The sequence below is a fragment of the Echeneis naucrates genome, chromosome 18 (genome assembly GCF_900963305.1).
Source record: "Echeneis naucrates chromosome 18, fEcheNa1.1, whole genome shotgun sequence".
NCBI lineage: Eukaryota > Metazoa > Chordata > Actinopteri > Carangiformes > Echeneidae > Echeneis > Echeneis naucrates.
In genome coordinates, this window is record NC_042528.1 from 12,982,751 (window position 1) to 13,003,244 (window position 20,494).

General features: G+C 42.6%; 1 protein-coding gene across 5 annotated transcripts in view; it reads right to left on the minus strand.

Annotated features, from left to right (window-relative positions):
* Positions 1 to 897: 897 nt before the first annotated feature.
* The window catches only part of frem1a (Fras1 related extracellular matrix 1a), a 47,732-nt gene continuing 28,135 nt past the window's right edge, over positions 898 to 20,494 (minus strand). For 2 of the 5 annotated variants that reach the window (XM_029526240.1, XM_029526237.1), the window contains exons 18-37: positions 15,961 to 16,146; positions 15,679 to 15,875; positions 15,353 to 15,563; positions 14,949 to 15,093; positions 14,714 to 14,855; positions 13,668 to 13,863; positions 13,246 to 13,510; positions 12,649 to 13,066; positions 12,019 to 12,220; positions 11,793 to 11,937; positions 11,556 to 11,685; positions 11,295 to 11,367; positions 10,825 to 10,968; positions 5,876 to 6,072; positions 5,741 to 5,788; positions 5,478 to 5,654; positions 5,229 to 5,360; positions 3,298 to 3,413; positions 3,076 to 3,161; positions 899 to 2,653 (exon numbers count right to left, since the gene is read on the minus strand). In XM_029526240.1, coding sequence (XP_029382100.1) covers positions 2,451 to 2,653; positions 3,076 to 3,161; positions 3,298 to 3,413; positions 5,229 to 5,360; positions 5,478 to 5,654; positions 5,741 to 5,788; positions 5,876 to 6,072; positions 10,825 to 10,968; positions 11,295 to 11,367; positions 11,556 to 11,685; positions 11,793 to 11,937; positions 12,019 to 12,220; positions 12,649 to 13,066; positions 13,246 to 13,510; positions 13,668 to 13,863; positions 14,714 to 14,855; positions 14,949 to 15,093; positions 15,353 to 15,563; positions 15,679 to 15,875; positions 15,961 to 16,146 — 3,413 coding nt within the window. In that variant the 3' untranslated portion in view covers positions 899 to 2,450. Of the gene's footprint in view, positions 2,654 to 3,075; positions 3,162 to 3,297; positions 3,414 to 5,228; positions 5,361 to 5,477; positions 5,655 to 5,740; positions 5,789 to 5,875; positions 6,073 to 10,824; positions 10,969 to 11,294; positions 11,399 to 11,555; positions 11,686 to 11,792; positions 11,938 to 12,018; positions 12,221 to 12,648; positions 13,067 to 13,245; positions 13,511 to 13,667; positions 13,864 to 14,713; positions 14,856 to 14,948; positions 15,094 to 15,352; positions 15,564 to 15,678; positions 15,876 to 15,960; positions 16,147 to 20,494 lie in introns of those variants that run through there. The other 3 variants (XM_029526238.1, XM_029526239.1, XR_003842135.1) reach the window with 3 other exon arrangements.

The following is a 20,494-nucleotide window of genomic DNA, read 5'->3' on the forward strand; positions in this document are numbered from 1 at the left end:
GAGGATTGTTGTTTGCTCTCATCTGAAACAAAAACAAATATTAAAATGGCAGTGGACCAGTGGGCTCATCTCCTGAAGAAAGTGGTGAATCGTCTCCACAGCACCCTCAGACGACTCGGTCTCCTTTGCTGCTGTATTTGCACTGCATTTTGGCATTTGAGCTGAGAAATGTAATGTCTGAGCTCTGACATTTCTTCTTCTTGCTGCTCTAGCTTCATTCTCTCAGTCAGTAGTTCGTGAGGATGGATCGGAGCTTCTTCTCTATAATAAAACCCATCTAGGGTTTCCAGCTCAATATTCAAACTTCGTTTTCTTAATAGAGTTCTTTTACACTCACTTATTTCTTTGTAGAGTCGGTCAATCTTTTTGTGAAAGCTTAACTTCTCCTCCTTCCACTGCATCACTGATGAATAACTATATTCTTCAAGCTCATCCAGTATTTTCTGATTAGCTTCTTTCTGCTCCTCCATGAGCTTGATCTTTTGCAGCAGAGTTGCACAAAGTCTTTCAATATTTTCAGTGTCCTCTGGAGTGCTTTCACTCAAACTGATGTTCTCCTGGGAATCCCTCTCCACTCTGATGCTCTCCATGCATGTCATTTCTCAGTTCTTTCCTGGTAGGGTAATTTATAAATGAGATGCCACTATATCTATAAATATACCTTCTATATACCTGAACAAGATCATGATGATGATGTCACAAAGGGTTGATGACATCACACAGCATCATCATCCCCTGTGTCACTGATTGGTGGAATTCTTGTCAAAGCAATTCCAGGCCACGGATCAAAGAATTTGCTCTTCTACTCTTTTCTCACTGGTTGTTGCAGAAAATTCTTTTAGCTCTTCCAAAGAAATTTTCCTGGCATTACTTTTATTAGCAATTTGTCTAAAACTTTCCAACATTTTGATGAACACATTGACACAAATAGTTGAGGGAAGCTTCAAACATGTACTGGTGGCGTTTGTTAACATCCTCAGCTGCCTGGTCATACTTTAAGCTTGAGACTTTTGGGTTGGGCTTTCTGTTTTATATCTTCCTTAAACATGTCCCAACACTTTTCTTAGGTTATGCATCTGGCTGTTACAGGGTTTATAATGGGAGTCTATGCGAGCAACTTAGGGTGATGACTTCATAGCTACAGTGGGAGAGGCTGTTTAGGTCATTTTTGGCTCCACAGACTAAATTTGAATATGTTATAGTGGAATATCTTTTCTCAGAAAATATTTGTCACTACACAATAAAGATAATTTACTGATAAGCCTTACTTTGACAGGTACCTTTCAAATGAAATGTCTTCCTCAGCAGAAACTGTTACAGATTGCGTCACCATGGTAACCTTTGCCTGCAGGTCAGGACATAAGGTGATCAGAGACATCTGTGTGCTTTGTGATGTTTATCAAACACTTTACAGACACAAACTGCTCCATATCAACATATGAAAGTGATGGATTTAAACATGCCAGGAGTTTCCAGTGCAAATATGTTCTCCTACATTTTTAAGTCAGAAAAGCTTGCCAGTTAGTCAATTTCAGTTGACAGTTTTGTGTTTTGTTTTTTGTTTTTTGTTTTTTTAACAGCTGTACTTGAAGTGTTTGTTGCTGCCTCGTTGAAAAATGAAGCAGCAACATTTAGTAGTTGAGTGAAATATTCCACTATAGCCTCATTTCCAGAGATTTTTTTATTTTCCCTGTACTTTATTAAGAATGGAAAGAGGTTTGGATATGTAGGGATACATGGATGATCTGTTCAAGATGGCAATGATGAACGGAGGCGCTGGGTAAAATACCCCAGTTGAACCACACTGTGGAGAGTCCTTTTCACTCTTCCATATCTGACAAGTCCAGTATCAGATATGGTCCTCTCATTTTGTATTTTGTCTTTGGAAATTGATAATAACAACTTCATCCTGCCAGAATAATGTGTTGGTTTGTGGGAATGGCTTTGTTATTAATCACTTATTCATAAAGTATTCGCAATGCAAGGACAACTTAAAAGGAGTCTTAACAGAAGATGCCAAAGATAAAAAGATCCTGAAAATAATTTGCACAAACTTCAAAATTAACATACTGCTTTGCAACTAATAAGCTAACACCACAACATTGGATTTTAGGCCCTTGTTGCTTATTCAGTTTGAGCTCTGTCAGAAACAAATAAATGACTCCAAACATAATTTTTCTAAATCTCAAGAGCTTCCCAAACATAACAATAGTTTCAGTGGCTAGTTCAAATAAATGCTGTGTAAACAATATCAATTAGTATAATATGTTATTATTTAGACAATATTGTCACAGGTTCAGTATAAATCATAAAAACAGCTCCAGTTCCCACTGATACTTATTGAAGAACTGTCTTCTTGTGCAGTTTAGACATCCTGAGGATGAGTCCTTCCTCTTTGGTGAAAACACAGTCAGGGGATTATGGCCATGACTCTGTACAGAAAGCTGAATTCAAGTCTTCACTGAACAAACAAAACGATGACCTCTGCTGGCGTTACAGTCCCTTATCTGCCACTTTGCCCTTCTCCACACTAGAACGCAATTTTTGCTTCCCCTCTTCTTTGACCAAGGTGGCATCTTTCTCCAGTTGGTGTAGCTGAGTGGCTCACCGCCTGTCCACGCCCAGTGTCCTTGGCCTTCCCTGTCATTTAGACCTTGAACAGTAGTAGGGGAAAAAGTGTTAGCTGCCTTAAAGCCCTGTGCTGTGGAAAATATTACCATTGATGTTGTTCATTAAAGCCCATAAATAGCTCTACAGTCCCCCTGCAGTGTGAAACAATATCTGTACTGTACAATACTGTATGTACACTACCCCCATACCTGTAAATGTGCAAAGTAAAATAAAGTGGCATAAGTGTGAACAGTGTGAACAGCCGTAGATCTTTGAATTGGGCACTGGGAAGACATGGCAGATTTCTATGAAATATTTTAATATCTTCTCTCCCAAATTTCATGAGGATTTATGAGAAGTAGTTTGCATGATTTGTAAAAATCAACATACAAATCATTTCATTATTTTATTTATTTTTACACTGTAATGTCATGCCACAAAAAAAAAAACAAAAAAACAACCCACCTATCCAGAATGGTTTCCTTCCACTAAAGTCCCACAGCCAGTCCATGTCAGCTTTAGAGAGAACACTTACTAGAGTTCCTTTATATCTGAAATAAAAAAAGGGAAATCAAACTTCCACTTTTCAGGGGGTCATTTGCTGAGCATACAGTACAGATTATTCTTCTATGTGACAGTGGGCTAATGTGAAGAATGCTGGATGCTGATCTTGATGTTGAGCTGTACCTCTCCCGACAGGCCCGGTTCGCTGTGCTCCAGGTGGCTTTGTGCTCAGTGCTGAGGATGAAACATTGGCCAGCATGAAAGGTCCAGCCCCGGGGACATTTCTGAGTACTCACCATCTGTGTTTTAGTAACAAATGCACATACATGAACATAAATAAATCGAAGTAAAATGAAAATACAGAGGATATCAGAGAGAAGGAAGGCAAGGGGTAGGGAGTTTTGCTGGAACTACATAGAAATCTAAGGTTTCACTAAATAAATCAATGTTTAAATTGTGAAAAATCTGTTTATTTATGATCAGGGTTTCTTTAGCACGACCTGTGACTGTCAATGATCATCTTCTGGACCACTGTCAAGTATTCTCTGTGGTTATGGCTGGCTGTGCTGATCCAGAATGAGAGATACTAGATATATCAATAGTGTATGAATTTTAATTCAACCAAATGACAAATACTGTAATATTTTGAGACACCTGATTTTTTACTTTCATGAGGTGCAACCTATTCATTCATCTTCTACTGCTTATCCGTCATCTTGGGGGATGCTGGAGCCAATCCCACCTCACATTGGGGCAGGGTGGGGTACACCCTGGACAGGGCGACAGTCCATCGCAGGGCCAACTCACAGAGACAGACAGAGACTAACAACCACTCACACACACTCCTCCGGGCAATTTAGAGTCACCCATTAAGCCTAGACATGCATGTCTTCGGACAGTGGGAGGAAACTGGAGTAGACGGAGGAAACCCACACAAGCACAGTGAGAACATGCAAACAGCGCACAGAACCACTAACCACTATTCCACAGTGCTGCAGCTGTAAACTACACTGCTCAAAAAAATAAAAACAATGCAACTCAGAGTCAATCACACTTCAGTGAAATCAATCTGTCTAGTTAGGGAGCAACACTGATTGTGAATCAATTTTACCTGCTATTGTGCAAATGGAATAGACAACAGGCCAGTACACAAGGAGACGTGGAGGTGGCCGGAGGAGGGCAACAACCCAGCAGCAGGACCGCTGCCTCCTCTTTTGTGCAAGGAGGAACAGGAGGGGCGCTGCCAGAACCCTGCAAAATGACCTCGGTTGGTATGAGGGCCCCGACATCCACAAGTGGGGCTTGTGCTTACAGCCCAACACAGTGCAGGTTGATTGGCATTCCTCCATGTGCTTGCCAGAGGTACCCTGACTGTCATTAGGTACTGGCATGAGATCCTCAGACCCATTGTGAGACCCTGTGCTGGTGCAGTGGTGCCCTGGGTTCCTTCTGATGCATGACAGTGTTAGGCCTCATGTGGCTGGAGTGTGTCAGACGTTCCTGCATGATAATGTCACTGATGCTATGGACTGGCCTGCCCGTTCAGGGACATCATCTCTCGTTCCATCCTCCAACACCACGTTGCACCACAGACTGACAGAGGAGTTGACTGATGCTTTAATTCAGGCCTGGGAGGAGTATCCCTCAGGATAACATCCACTGCCTCATCAGGAGCATGCCCTGGCATTGTAGGGAGGTCATACAGGCACGTGGAGGCCACACACACTACTGAGCCTCATTTTGACTTGCCTTGAGGAATTTCCACTGAAGTTGGATCAGCATGTATCAGCATTTTTTATTTATTTATTTATTTTTTGAGTACGATTCCAAATCCAGACCTCTGTGGGATAGTAATTTTGATTTAAATTGATAATTTTTATGTTATTTTGTTCTCAACACATTCCATTATGTAATGAATAAAGATTGTCAACCAGAATATTTCATTTATTGAGATCGAGGATGTGTTATTATAGTGTTCCTTTTATTATTTTGAGCAGTGCATAATCATTGAATTGAACTGAAAAACACTTGAAATGTTTTTCAAGTGAAAAAAAAAAAAGGCACTGCTGTATTGTTTCAAAGATGATTATGGTGTACATGTGAGGCTGGAATACCTGATCTGTTGGTGACCAGGCCTTCCACGAAACACCATTGCAGTGAAAGAGCTGATTGATTGATTGGTTGAAATGCAGGAGTCCCATCAGTTCTGGCACACAGGCCTTGGGGACAGTAATGTCAGCTGTAGCCTATGGACCATAGGAATAATAGAAAGTTTGAAGCAATTAATATTCAAATAAAAAAATTTGACCCACAAAGGTTCTAGAGGTAGAAATTCTTCCAGCGATCAGAAAAGAAACAATTACATTTGCTCTCACAGGTGCTTTATCCAGTCCAGTTCTTTGAGGATCCCGTCTTGATTCAGTATGGACTGCTGACGCCCCTTGCTGTCCCCCTCTGGTAGCCACACGGATGTTTGCCTTTCTGATCTTCCTGGATGGGGAGGTGCCATCTTCTACCTGAACTTGCATGATGCCGTGATACTGTAATCAAAAGGACAAAGGAAATTGTGGATTTTATGACTTTAAAAGATGAGGTCATGTTAGAGTCAGCTGTTGCTGCTACTTACGGTGTAAATGATGTCACTCCTGTTGTGAAGAACTGATGAAGGTTCAATCTGACAAACAGGACATTGTAATTTTTCAGCTAAACATAAACATCAAGCCAAGACAAAGTCTGCTAAACTATAAATGCAGATACTTACAGTCTTTGGATTATCCACAACTCTGAGTTTCTTTTTGGGGAGCCTGGAGATGCTGTCTCCACGGGTCCAGATGTTGGCTTCACTGCCTGAAGGAAGTTTCTCTAGTCGAATGGATCCATGCTGGGGATATGTGTCTGACTTAATCTCTTTCCCTCCGAGGACAGGAGCCTCCCCATCCTGTTTCGGTCTGCACTGTCCTGTGTTGGTAAAAGATTTAACTGTCAAATCAGTATATTTGGACAATTTGCAGAGTCCTCAGATCTCAAGAATACAGAGCTGGTGGGGTTACGTGATCAGCCGGACACAAGGGTGGCCTAGGTCAAATCTGCTCAACCCAGAGTTACTATTTTTGTTGATTTTCACTGTTGTGACTACCTTTATTTCACTTGTTCAACTCTGCTGTTTATTGTTGAAAGCACCACGATTATTTAAAATAAGAAGATAAGTGGAAAATTTGACATGGAGGCCACAGCGGAAGCTGTATTGGAGAAACAAGGCTCTGTCTGGTGGAAGTTTTAAGTCTGGTCTTGAAAATAGCTAAAGAGTCCACCCCCCGGACCGATACTGGAAGTTGGTTCCATAGAAGAGGAGCCTGATAACTGAACGATCTGCCTCCAGATTTACTCTTGGAGACTCTAGGAACCACAAGTAAACCTCCATCTACAGAGCAGAGTGGCCTACTAGGACAGTAAGGAACTATGAGCTCTCTGAGATATGATGGAGTTTGGCCATTAAGAGCTTTATACGTTAAAAGAAGGATTTTGAATTCTACTCTATATTTTACTGGCAGCCAATGAAGAGCAGCTAAAACGGGAGAGATATGATCTCTTTTCCTAGTTCCTGTTAATATTCGTGCAGCAGCGTTCTGAATCAACTGAAGGCCTTTCAGAGATTTGTTTGGACATCCAGATAGTAATGAGTTACAGTAGTCCAGCCTAGAAGTTACAAATGCATGGAGGAGTTTTTCTGCATCATCCTGAGAAAGGATGTTTCTGATTTTCCTAATGTTTCTCAGGTGGAAGAAAGCTGCCCGACTAACTTGTTTTATGTGAGGGACAAAGGACATGTCCTGGTCAAAAATTACTCCAAGGTTTCTTACAGTGGAGCTGGAAGCCAAAGTGATGCCGTCCAAACTGATGAGATGATTAGATAGTATTTTTCTGAGGTGCTTAGGGCCGAGTACAATAACTTCTGTTTTGTCAGAGTTGAGAAGTAAAAAATTTCCAGTCATCCAGACTTTTATGTCTTCGAGACATGTCTGCTGTCTGACTATCCAAGTGACTTCATTTGGCTTCATTGATAGGTATAGCTGAGTGTTGTCTGCATAGCAGTGGAAGTTGATGCTGTGTTTCCTGATAATGTTGCCTAGAGGAAGCAGATAAAGCGTAAAGAGGATTGGTCCAAGTACAGAACCCTGCGGGACTCCATGACTGACTACAGTACATGAGGAGGAGCTGTTGTTTACATGAACAAACTGATGTCTATCTGATAAGTAGGATTTGAACCACTTTAGTGCAGTTCCTTTAATCCCAATTTCATGTTCCAGTCTCTGTAGTAAAATATTATGATCTATGGTGTAGAATGCCGCACTGAGATCTAGAAGGAGAAGTATGGAGGCTGATCCATTGTCTGAGGCCATTAGAATGTCATTGGAGACTTTAACCAGCGCTGTTTCTGTGCTATGATGGGCTCTAAATCCTGACTGAAATTCTTCAAACAAACTGTTCCCATCCAGATGCTCGTGTAGTTGTTTTGCTACAGCTTTCTCACTGATTTTAGAAATAAATGGAAGGTTCGATATGGGTCTATAGTTTGCCAAAACATCTGGATCAAGCTTAGGCTTTTTAAGCTGGGGTTTGATGACCGTGGTCTTAAGTGCCTGAGGTACATAACCCAGAAATAAAGTCAGATGAATCAAATGTAGAATGAACGGCTCAATTAAATAAAAGATCTCTTTAAAGAGGCTATTTGGTACTAGGTCTAATAGACAGGTTGATGATCTGGATGATGATACTATAGAAGCGAGCTCTGAGAGATTCAGAGGTGAGAATGATTCCAGATGTAAGGTGAGGTGAGGTGTTGGAGCTGATTCAAGGGTTGCTGTATTCTTTCTCTGATCATGAGAATTTTATCTGTAAAAAGCTGCTCTGATTGAGGCGCAGAGGAGCGTGTTAAACAGCGGCTCTGCCTCCTGGTCTGACTCGGGATTGTCAGGGTTTTGGATTTCTAATAAAATCGGCCATATATAAATGAGAGCGGCCCCCGTCCACGGTGGGATGGACACCATCTCTCCTAATTAGACCAGGTCTCCCCCAGAAAGACTTCCAGCTATCTATGTAGCCCACGTTGTTTTCGGGACACCACCTCGACAGGTCCAATTGGGGAGGAGGCCAGAGAAAACTACAGTGTCCGACATCGTTTAAGCAAAAGTACACACCACATAAATTTTTGTGACTTCCGACTGGCGAAGTCAGGTGTCGTTACTGCCAACGTGAATAACAATATTAGCATATTTACGTTTACCCTTAGCCAGCAGTTTCAGATAAGACTGGATGGCGCCTGCTCTGGCCCCCGGGATACACTTCACTATGGTCGGCTGCCGTATGAGCTCATCTAGGTTGGGCCGCACTGGCTACAGGGGGAGGCTAGCTACACTAGCATAAGTTTAGGCTAGCTAAAGCTACATCATCCCACTTGAGTGTTCCCACATTCAAACACCTCAAACTGCCAAAAAGTGGGAAACTCTGAGCATAATAGAGAGATGCAGAGAGTGCAGAACATCAGCCTGACGCAGAATGTGTGTAGTATATCCCTCACAAAAGAGGTTTATTATCCCAGAAAGCCTGATGCCTTGATGTAACTTTGTTATGATTTGGTGCTATACAAATGAATATGACTTGATTTGATTTGATTTTTGGTTTTTTATTGTTCTGTCAAAAAATAGTGCCATATTTCTCAATGATCACTTGCTTGCTGCACCTGACCTCACAAATGGCTTGACCCACCCAGATTTTGCAAACACCCAAACTGTTTCAAAAGGATAGAGATTATTTGCAGTTTGTGTGGTGGAAAAATGGTGAGACCATCTCAGGACCAAAGGAGTGCCGTATGAAAGTCCACCTCTTTGGAGCAGCGTCCTCTTGTGGCTACGCAAATGCGAAAGAGTATCCTGCAGCAGCTGATTTCATCAGGAAGACATTTTGTGGTGATGATGGCCTCATCAGCATAGAAACTGTGGACACAGCCATCAAACTAGTGAGAGCAGCGCAGACTGTATGTGCAAAAGGGAAATTGCACCTTCATAAATTAATATCAATAACAGAGAGGTTCCGGAGTCAATCCCGAACAGTGAAAGAGCTAACGCAGTTCATGATATTGATCTCACCTATGATGACCTCCATGTCCAGACCCTGTTGGGATCAAAACCTATAAATGTTGGGGAAAGATCCTGCCAAGAGATGGTGTGGTGACACGTGTGATCACAGATTACTGCCACCACAACACTCAGCACCAAGGCAGAGGACCAACACTCAATGAACTTAGAGCATATGGTTACTGTGTTGTTGGTGGCAGTGAAGTTATGGCAAACCACATAAACTGTGTCACATGTAGGAAAGCACGAAGGCCAACAGAAAGGCAAAAGATGGCAGACCTACACATAGAGCTCTTGGAGGATCTGGCCAACAATTCCTTCATAAGTGCTCAATGTGGACCAGTGAGACAAATCACATCAGACCAAGGAACAAACTATGTGGGGGTGAAAAACAGACAAAGAAAAGCTTTAAATGAGCTTGATGAAGACAGGCTGACAACTTGCCCAGCTGAAAAACAGTGTGACTTCACTGTGAATGTGCCTGATGCTAGTCACATGGCAGGTGTTTGGGAGTGTCAGATCAGGACAGTTAGGAATGCCATGAGCTTGGTCCTCTCAAGAAGTGCTGGGAGATTGAATGATGCTTCCCTTTATGAAGCCATGTCAACTGTACATGGCCGTCCACTCACCATTTACAGCATCAGTGACTCCAAAAGTCTAGAACCGCTTACTCCAAATCATTTGCTGACAATGAAAAAACTCATGTTTTGTTTCCCTTCCTGTTTTATTTTGAAGTCCTGTGCTGTCTTGTCTTTGGTTGTTTTACTTCCTGTTATCTTCGTTCACTAACTACTGTCCCCACCCTAACCCCACCCGGTGTCTTCCCCCATGTCTGTCAGATTGTCTGCATCCTTAATGAGTTGCTTTCCAGGGTTATTTCCTTGTATTTGACCAGTTTTTTGTCTGTTGTGCCTAGCGTCTCTGTGCCTTTGCCTGTGTTTTTTGATCTCCGTTTTGATCCTTGCCTGCCTTTTGGACTTCTGATCCTGCCTTGTGTTTTTGTATTGCTGCTTATTCTGACTGCCTGCCTGTGTACCGAACCTAGACTGATAATAAACGACTTCTCGCTACTTGCTTCCTCTGGTCCGCTCTGTGGGTCCCAGTTTGGCTGTCTGGTCCTGACACTTTAAGGGAGTTGATTTAAAGATGACAATCTAGACGTGACTGTGTTACAGATGAGTATCTGTGTATGGTGTATTACTAGATTTCCTCAACATTTGCATTAAAGTCATTGTATTAAATCTTAGTAATTTGGCGGGAGTGTGACTGTCAGATGTGTGCATTTTTTCTTTCACATATTCATGTTCATTTTAGTTAATCTAAACATAAAAGTTTACATTTATGTAAAATTACTTTGCATAAAAATGTGCCTTTAAGTAATTCATGTGAAAAAACAGCCACACGTGACTTAACATGTAGAGTCAAGATCACATGATCAGAGCTAATTGCATTGGGATAGAAACCTCCCCATTCTGCCAGCATAAGATGTTGGCCCCTTGCTTTCGCAAATGTTGTATTTAGTACTGTCCACTGCTAGAATTAATGGTGTGAGTCATATTTTGTATGGTTCGTTTACCTGAATCCCTGATGTTGACTTGAGCTGAACTGATGCCACTGATGATTGTGCCTTCAGGGGAGACTAGCAGCACTTCAAACGTTTCCTCCGCCTCCTCAAGGTGATCCTGAATAACCTCTATCTGCCACTTCCGCTCTGACACCCCTACACAAAGACACATATCACAACTTTGGCACACAAATTTGTCTGATTAATTGTGATAATTCCCGGCAGAAGTTTTTTATTTTGCAGCTCTTTCTAAATTACTGACTAATTAGAGCACAATAAGCTCTGAGTAATCAGCTTCAGAGAGGGCGGGTGGGCTTGAAGAACAACAACAAAGTGTCAGACAGGGAATGAACAAAGTGTAAGATGAAAAAATAACATATTTTTGCATATCGAAGCATCTAAATTTATTTTGAGCATTTGCCAACTATTTAGCATTTGAACTCAATGCTGTGCAACAGTTTATTTAATCAATGAGGACATACCTGGATCAAACTGAATGAGCGAAGAAGGGCTAATGAGGAAATCTTTTCCGGCAATTGCATTCATCTCGTTTACCTGAGCAAAGACTTCTATGTCAGGAACATGTCTTAAAGAAACAGGGTAGAAATATCAAATCCAGTGGATATCAAACTGTTTAAGGTAGTGAGAAGCTTTATACATACAACTGAGCTCTATTTAAATATGTTTATAAAGTGAAAAATATAGTAACAACTGGTCAGTCTCAGGATGCATGGACTGCAGACCTTGACAGTGACATACGAAGACTCTGCCAAGTTTCCTTTTCGGATGATTTCCAGGGAAACGCCTCTCCGCTCCTCACACACTGAGTAGTGAGACTGAGACAGCTCCACGCTGGACCAGCTGAGCTTAAGTCTGCAAAGACAAAGGTCGAGCATGGTGTGGTTAGGGGTCATGTTGTGATTTGTGACAGTATAAACTGTAAATATGTCATGACATTGCCATTGAATTTTGCTTCTTACATGTGAGGCGGTCCAACGTTCCCTAAAGGATCAGACACTCTGAACTCTAAGCTGTCTGAGAGAGACTCACTCCCTGGACTGATGATGTAGATGATGTTTCTCTTGATCAGTTCCACCTGCGAGAAGCATTGTGGCACAAATGTGCCTGCAACAGCAAACAGAGAGACTTATTTCTTCACTCCAAGTCGAGCTGAGGTGGTAATAGGAATAAACTTAATTTTCCAACCTGTAGTGATGTTTTCTAAGTAACCAAAGTAAGGTTGGCGAACAATGCAGAATATCAGCTCTTCTTCTCTGCTGTCGCTGTCTTGGGCCTTCAGCTCTCGAGATGACAGGAAGATCCCATATCGTTTATCACCTAAAACCTCAGCTTTCCAAAGAGGGAGGATCTTCACTACCTCGGGAGGTGACTTATCCAAAATCTTGACCTGAAATCAGAAAACACTAGAAATCATATTTGGAGGTGGAGAAAGTAGAGCTGAGCAGGAGTAAGGGTTGGATCTGACCTGCTCTGTACTCCATAATCTGTCAATCACATGGCAACCACACCCTGATGCACACTAACCCTCTGAGTCGGCCCATAATTTAAAATGCTGAAAAAAATCATGTTACTTTGAAACTAGAAACTGAGACCATAAACCAATTTGGAAAATACTTACTGAACTAAAATGTCAAGTAAAATGTAGGAACATTTTCACATAGACCTCAATATAATCTGACTTCTACTGGCAACCAGTGGAGATGCCCCCTGATGGTGCTTAGATATAATGATGGTTTAATGCTCTTCAGCATTAGCTTCACTTTACAACTCAAGTATTTATCTCCAGGTTTTTATACAAAAACTTTTATCACTTACCTGAATAGTGAAAAACACAGGGTCCAAATGTAAGTGCCCATTCAGGAGGAAACCTCGGTTGGTGCTATCAGAGGCCGTAAAGGCGAAGCGGTCGATCTGCGATGGCCCTCCATCATGTCTGTATGACAGCTCCAGCTCCTGTATGTGTCTGTATGTGAAGTTTGATCCAGCAGTGAGTGTGCTGCCAGCCAAAAGTAGTCTGCCATACTGTGGAGGCTGGATGAGGGTAAAAGTCAGGGCACTAGGGGGGGTGTCTGGGTCAGACAGAGCCAGGCAGTCAGGACCCAGGATCATGGCAGAACCCTGGGGGACTGTGATGCCTTTGTTGGAGGTTAGAGATGGCAGGACCCGATCCACCATTTCTACTGAGATCTCAAAGCTTCCGTTTCGACTGGTCTTACCATTACCCACAACAAACCTATTGAAACATACACCAGACTGGGTTTAAGACCAAAGGTTGTTAGTGCGCAGGCAAAAAGCCAATATTTCACAAATATTAGTATGATAATATTATATATATTATATATATATATATATATATATTATTATTATATATTATTATTATTATTATTATTAGGATAATATTAGGATACTCACTGAAAGGTTTCTGTGGATGAGCTGCCTCGGTTGTCGTGCACATAAGCTACAAGGTTTGCTGCTATGTCCATCTGGCTGAAGGTCGAGATGACCAGTCCAGGATGCTTGATATACTCAACATATCCGTAAGTGGGAGGGTTAGTGATGACATACAAAAGCTCCTCAGGCTTTTCTGTCCCATCTGTGGCTAGAAGGACGTCAGTAGTAAGAATCACTCGATCACCCCGACTGACTTTGACCGGCTTTACCAAAATAGCGATATTCCCTGGAAAATGATGGTGGAGGAAACATTTAAAGGTTGCATCAGAACTGTATGGATTGAATCACATTGGACATGTGTCCTGCAGTCATGAGGATCTCACATGCAGAAAATTTGTTCCAGACCCAGGTCTAAGAACGAATATAAGACTTGCTTCAAGCACCTTTCTCAAGATCTTTCATGGAGATGTGGAAGTGCTGTGGGGGTGATTGATTCTTTCCGTCCATCAAGTGGAAGACAAAGAAATCCTGTGTTTTAGCTGCATGCAGGTCTGTGTGCACATAGCGCAGAAGGTTCATGTCCACCATCTCCTGGGTGCAGTTTGCTCCAGCTCTCAGTGTCACCCAGTCTTGACCTTCCTGAGATGGGATCAGTCAGAGTTAGGAGCACAACACCCCTGTGTCTTACTTATGTTTACATTGAATTTACCATGAAGTAAAAAACCCCAATGTCATGGGATGAATTCATTCTTCAACAGGTCAAATTTCTTGTCTTGTTACAGGAATACCACTACTTCACGACAGCTTTTCTTTTCCATATCTTTCCTTTTCAGTAAATAAAAGCTTTTAACCACAGTAATTTTGCATGCCTTGTCACATTCACCAGTTACAACCATTGCCAAATTGTCATAAATCCAAATCAAATCCACTTTCTTACAGTACACATGACCTCTGGATCTTGCTCCAACATCTTGGAGGGGCAGCTGACTCTCATAATTACAAGTTAACTTATTTACATTTTTGAAAATTTTGTTTTTTACACTTTTAGATTTATTTTAAGGACAGTCAATAAGAAATACAATGATACAGGACTGCTTTGGGGGCAAATGAAGGGAACTTGAGCTCTAATGCAAATGTTTTGATTTAATTAACAGAATTTAGAAAAAATAAAATATTTTTTTTAAGTAATTGAAAAAAAAAAAAAAAAACTTTGCATGCTTATGTCAGAGGCTTAAATGGCAGGTGCTTGAGCACCATCTGATGTCTATCTGTCCTGATACCTGTGTGCTGTATGATAATACAGCAAAATGTATCAAGATTGCATTTTATTACATTTTGAAGGCCAGCTATCAGGTTCTCCAAAAAGCCTTCACCATTTAACGGCTGCCTGTATGACAGTCCGGTGTGAATCATCTATTGGGTAAAATCATTGAACACAGCTGAAGTGACAGGAGACATAAGAGCAGATGTATTTCATCATTGCACCAACCTTGAGTTGAAGTAATCCCTGGGAAGGAATGCTCTCAAATATGTATCTGACCTCTGAGGAGGGAGTGTCATTGTCCTGTGCTAATAATGCCATGCTGGATATGAGCCGGGTGTCTCCTGGCTCCATCTCCAGCCCATTGTTCCTAAAGGACAAAAGATTGGAACACATTCTTCTTTCCTTTTTTTAACCAATCATGATAACTGATGAATCACTTCAAATGGTCTAATGGTCAAACCTTATGCTATGTGGCTCCTCATCGTTGACTGGCAGTACTTTAACCACCACTTGCTTGTGGAGTTCATGCCTGCCATCAGTCAACTTGATAGTGAAACTATCCTCCATGTTCTCTGAGTCGTCGTGCATGTACATCAGATTCATACCTGCAAGCCAGTAATGATACAGATGCTTTTCTGATTTGATGAAAGATTGAATACAAGCATTGAAGTATTCTGCAAAGGTTTTTCCAACTTAATTTCATCTAATTCACCTTCTAATTCACAATCTGTCACATATCAACCATAAATATTTCTAATCTACTCCAACACCTGAGCAAGGGGCCATTTGTTGGAGAAGGCCATGAGTTTATTCAAAAGCTTGGATAGCAGTTTAGTGTTGCAGGTGGGACTCTTAAACAGATACCATTAAGCAGATCTCTCATTGTAAATTCGACCACAGGGAGAAGGGGACCGGCATTTCGTCTCTTGTTGACAAGCTTCTCACTGTTATGGTTGATGATGTTGCCGTGCTGAGGGGGTTTCACTATGCTGAACAGCAGCACGTTCCTGGGGACATCCAGATCCACTGCATTCAAAAAGGATGAATCCAGCTGCTTCATTTCTCCTTCTTGTACCTAATCCCAAAGGGACATCAATAAATATTGTAAAACGTGAACAAAATCTGATTCTGACAACTCTGACAAAGTGTGTCTCCTGGTTATTTTGAGCTTCATGACCATGAAAACTTACCGTGAAATTGCGAGCCATAAACTCTGGGATCTCATCATTTGTTGGGTTGATAATAATGTAGAAGGCAACCTGGGCAGATGTGTGTTTGCCATCTGACACACAGAGCATGAGCTGATCGGCTATGGGTTCCATCCTCTCATGTCTGGACTGTACGTAGTTCACATGGCCATCTATTATGTCTTTGTATGAAAATGAAGCTGGAAAAGTGATCAGACAGGAGAAAGTATGGTCCTAATTATTTGTTTCAGCCACATGATGAAAAACACATATTTTAATGCTTACCTATGCTTATGCCCATGTTGCTTTTCTCAAAGCCAGGACTGGGCAGGATATTTTCAACATAGCCAAACTGTGGCGGAGAAATCAGACTGACCACCAGTTGATCCAGCATAGTGTCTACGTCAGAGGCCTTCAAATGAGAAGCAGTTATTGAGGCAGTTCCACCTTCACTGACCACAAAGATGTCTCCTGCAAACAAGAGAAAATTCAAAATACTCAAACATCTATCCCTGCAACAATTTTAATCATTGAATATGTTGTTGATGATTTTTATTATATATATATATGTATATATATATACATATATATATATATATATTTTTTTTTTTATTTTTTTTTTTTTTTTAACTTACTATTTCTTTTTACAGTATTTCAATGCATCCAAACCAAATCATAAGGGAATGAGATATGTGACATATATGTCCCTATAAAGAAAAGAAAGAAAAAAAAGAAAGTAGCGGGTTTGGTTCCCGGCTTGGATCCTTTCTGTGGAGAGTTTGCATGTTCTCCGCATGTCTGTGTGGGTTTCCTCCAGGTTCTCCAGTTTCCTCCCACCGTCCAAAGACATGCATGTCTAGGTTAACTGGTGACTCTAAATGGACTGTAAGTGTGAATGCAAGTGTGAGTGGTTGATTGTCTCTGTCTGTCTTTGTGTGTTGGCCCTGTGATGGACTGGCGTGCTTGTCCAGGGTGTACCCAATCCCTCACCCAATGTGAGCTGGGATTGGCTCCAGCAGCCCCGCAACCCGGAAACGAATTAAGCAGTTGAAGATGAATGAATGAAGATATAATATATGATATATATGAGGATATGTTTATACTCCTATGGTATAATATCAACATACATTAACAACCTTTTATATACACAGATTTCTCATACCTGTGTTTATTTTATAATCTTATGTGTAATTTTACATTTTGGATTTTATACATTCATAGTTTAAATATTGAACTCATAGGTTCCATTGGTGTATGGGAAATATTGTAAAAAATTATCAGTTTGTGTGACAGGGTTGCTGGTTTGGAGAGCACAAGGGTTCTTAAAATATATTATGGTTTTCTTTTTCTTTAGGCATGTTTGGTTGCATATAATTATATTAGTGTATTCTATGCTTTAGGTCTTTTTCCTCATCATGCATTCATCTTCTACTGCTTAGCCATTTCCAGCTCGTGGGGGCTGCCGGAGTCAATCCCAGCTCACATTGGGCGAGGGCGAGGTACACCCTGGACAGGTCGCCCTTTCAGGAAGCCATTCTCATGGCTTCAGACAATGGATCAGCCTCCATACTTCTCCTTCTAGATCTCAGTGTTGCATTCGACACCATAGATCATAATATTTTACTAGAAACTGGAACATGAAATTAGGATTAAAGGAACTGCACTAAGGCGGTTCAAATCCTATTTATCAGATAGTCATCAGTTTGTTCATGTTAACAACAGCTCCTCCTCATGTACTGTAGTCAGTTATGGAGTCCCGCAGGGTTCGGTACTTGGATCCAATCCAATCCTCTTTACGCTTTATCTGCTTCCTCTAGGCAACATTATCAGGAAACACAGCATCAACTTCCACTTCTATGCAGACGACACTCAGCTGTATTTATCAATGTAGCCAAACAAAGTCAGTCAGATAGTCAGACTGCAGACATGTCCTGAACATGTAAAAATCTGGATGACCAAAAATGTTTTACTTCTCAACTCTGACAAAACTGAAGCTGTGCTCGGCCCTAAGCACCTCAGAGAAACGCTATCTATTCATCTAACCAGTCTGGACGGCATCACTTTGGCTTCCAGCTCCACTGTCAGAAACCTTGAAGTAACCTTTGACCAGGACATGTCATTTGTCCCTCACATAAAACAAATCAGTAGGGAAGCGTTCTTCTACCTGGGAAACATTAGGAAAATCAGAAACCTCCTCTCTCAGGATGATGTATTAGTAGTGAGTTACAGTAGTCCAGCCTAGAAATTACAATCTGGATGTCCAAAAAAATCTCTGAAAGGCCTTCGGTTGATTCAGAACGCTGTTGCATGAATTCTCTCTCTCTCTCTCTCTCTCTCTCTCTCTGAGTGCGTGCTGGGAGTGGAGGTCGGTGAGAGTGAGTGAGTTTTCCAGGCTAAAAGTCTTTTCTTTTTTTTTTTTTCATTTATTTTCTTTCCTGTGTGTCATTGTTCGGTTACTGGTTTAATTGTTGAGCGTTTGTTAGTGTTTAGTGACTTTTTTGTGTCTTTGTTGGTGTTTTTCTCTGTGTTTCGTGGCAGGGGTGGCGTCCTCAGAGACGCCGTCCCCGTCTCTGAAACATGCCGTGAGGCTGGTGCCTCAGCCCAGCTCCTACATGGAGCAGGTGCTGCTGGCAGTGGGAGAGCAGGTCGGCCACGGGAACATCTGCTACACCTCCCGAATGAACAAAGCCGTGGTGGTGTTTCTAAAAGATCAGGCCTGTGTCACCCAGCTGATAGAGAGCGGGCTGAACCTGGGGGACGAGTTCCTCCAGGTCTCCCTGCTGGCGCTGCCTTTGGCCCGGGCCCTCTGTTCATCCCAAACAAGGCTCTGGACAGAGAGCTGAGGTGGTCTGGGTCTGGGTCTGAAGGGCAGGAGACTGAGACTGAGATGAGGACTGAGCAAGTGAGCGCTGAATGTGTAACCATGGCAACGAGTGGTCAGGAAAATACTGATGTGGGCAGGGATGAGCAGGGACAGGAATGTGGTCAAGGAGGAAAAGTGGGCGGGGCTGACAAAGAGCAGAACTGTAGGGAGGTAAGTCAAGTGGGCAGGGCTAAGCAGGACTGTAGTGAGGTAGGCGAAGTGAGCGGGGCAGAACAGGGGCAGGAGGGTGCAGGTGGAGCTCAGCAGGCTGAGCCGGTACAGGCCAGCCTGGACAGCAGCCAGGTAACAGAGATGGAGGTGGAGTCAGACTCAGACTGTCTGTCCTTAGCAGAGAGTGTCTCTCAGAGCGCAGACCTCTACTCTCTGAGGGACATTAATGAGTTTTTAGATGAAACTTTTGGCAGACAGGTAAATATTACAGATTTCTTCCCCAATGTTGAAAAATTCATCTGGTCTGTGTCCACCCTGCAGAAGGTGGTGGGGGTGGACCTATTGGATGAAAAAAAAAAAGGTACAGGCTAAAAGAACATGTGGCTGCCTTAAGAAAGGGCCTCAAAGGCACCAAAAAGGTCAAGAAAATGAGAGTGACCAGATAAGGAACAATGAACAAACAACGCAGGGTGTCTCTCTCCTGCTGTGTCTGTCTGTCTGTCTGTCTGTCCCCCCTCCCCTCTGATGCAGGGAATCAGGGTAGCCTCTCTTAATATTAATGGGGGAAGGAGCGCTGAAAAGAGAGCTCTCGTGTCAGAGGTAGTCAGGGACAAAAAACCTGATATGGTGTTCTTACAGGAAACCTACAGTGACCCTGTAAATGAAACTGACTGGGGCTTATGGTGGTATGGGCAACATGTCCTTAGCCACGGCAACAACATAAGTGCTGGAGTGGCTATTTTATTCTCTCCCACTTTAGCTGCAAACATTTTATCCAGTTCTGAGATAGAGGGGGGGAGGGTGCTCATGGTCAGGGCTGAGGTAGGGGCTTTTGTTTTTAAAATTTTTTAATGTATATGCTCCAAATCACGGCCCTGAACGCCTCGCTCTGTTCCAACGGCTGAAAAACGGGCTTGGCCGATGTAACCAGGGGGAGGTTGTTGTTCTGGGGGGGGACTGGAATTGCTGCACAGATTGGGTGGACAGGACGGGACAGGAGCCCCACCCTCAGTCCTCCTCTTTTCTGGACCAGATGCTGAGGGAGTCTGATCTGGTGGATGTTTGGAGGGCAAAACATCCGTCAGCCAGGAAGTACTCATGGTTCAAGATGTCAGACAGCAGAGTCAGTGCAGCCAGGCTGGACAGGTTTTATATCTCTGAGTTTTTTATTCCCTGTATCAGTAGTATCCTCTGGGGTTTACAGACCATCACTTAGTGATGGAAAGGAGAAAAACAGAAAGGAGGATTTCCCCTCCATTAGTCAGTGGTGGGAGATGGGAAAGGGGCAGATCAGGGCCTTCTGCCAGCAGTACACTCCTACTCAACCACCAACACCAGGAGGGCTGTGGAGCAGCTGGAGAAGGAGATCAGGGAGCTGTGGAGTGTGTCTCCAGCCAGCACATAGACTCTGACGTCCAGGAGACAGCAGCTGAGCGGCCTCATGAATGAGAGAGCAAGGGAGCTCTGGTCCAAGCTCGCTTCACCAGACTTAAGGATATGGACGCTCCGACCAGCTTCTTCTTTGGTTTGGGAAGTATGAGGCCCAGAGGAAGAGGATGGTGTGTCTCTGTCTGCCGAACGGGAGGCTAACTTCCGACCCAGCGGAAATGAGGAGGCATACTGTGGATTATTATTCTGACCTGTTCCGGGCAGAGGACTATTTTTGCGAGGACTATGGCTGACCATTGGAGAGAGGGCCAGGACTACATCTTCCCCTCGGTTAGTGTGAGCCCTGCTGTGGGGGAGTGGACCGAGGAGAGCGGCCAGCTCCTCTCCCTGAGGACA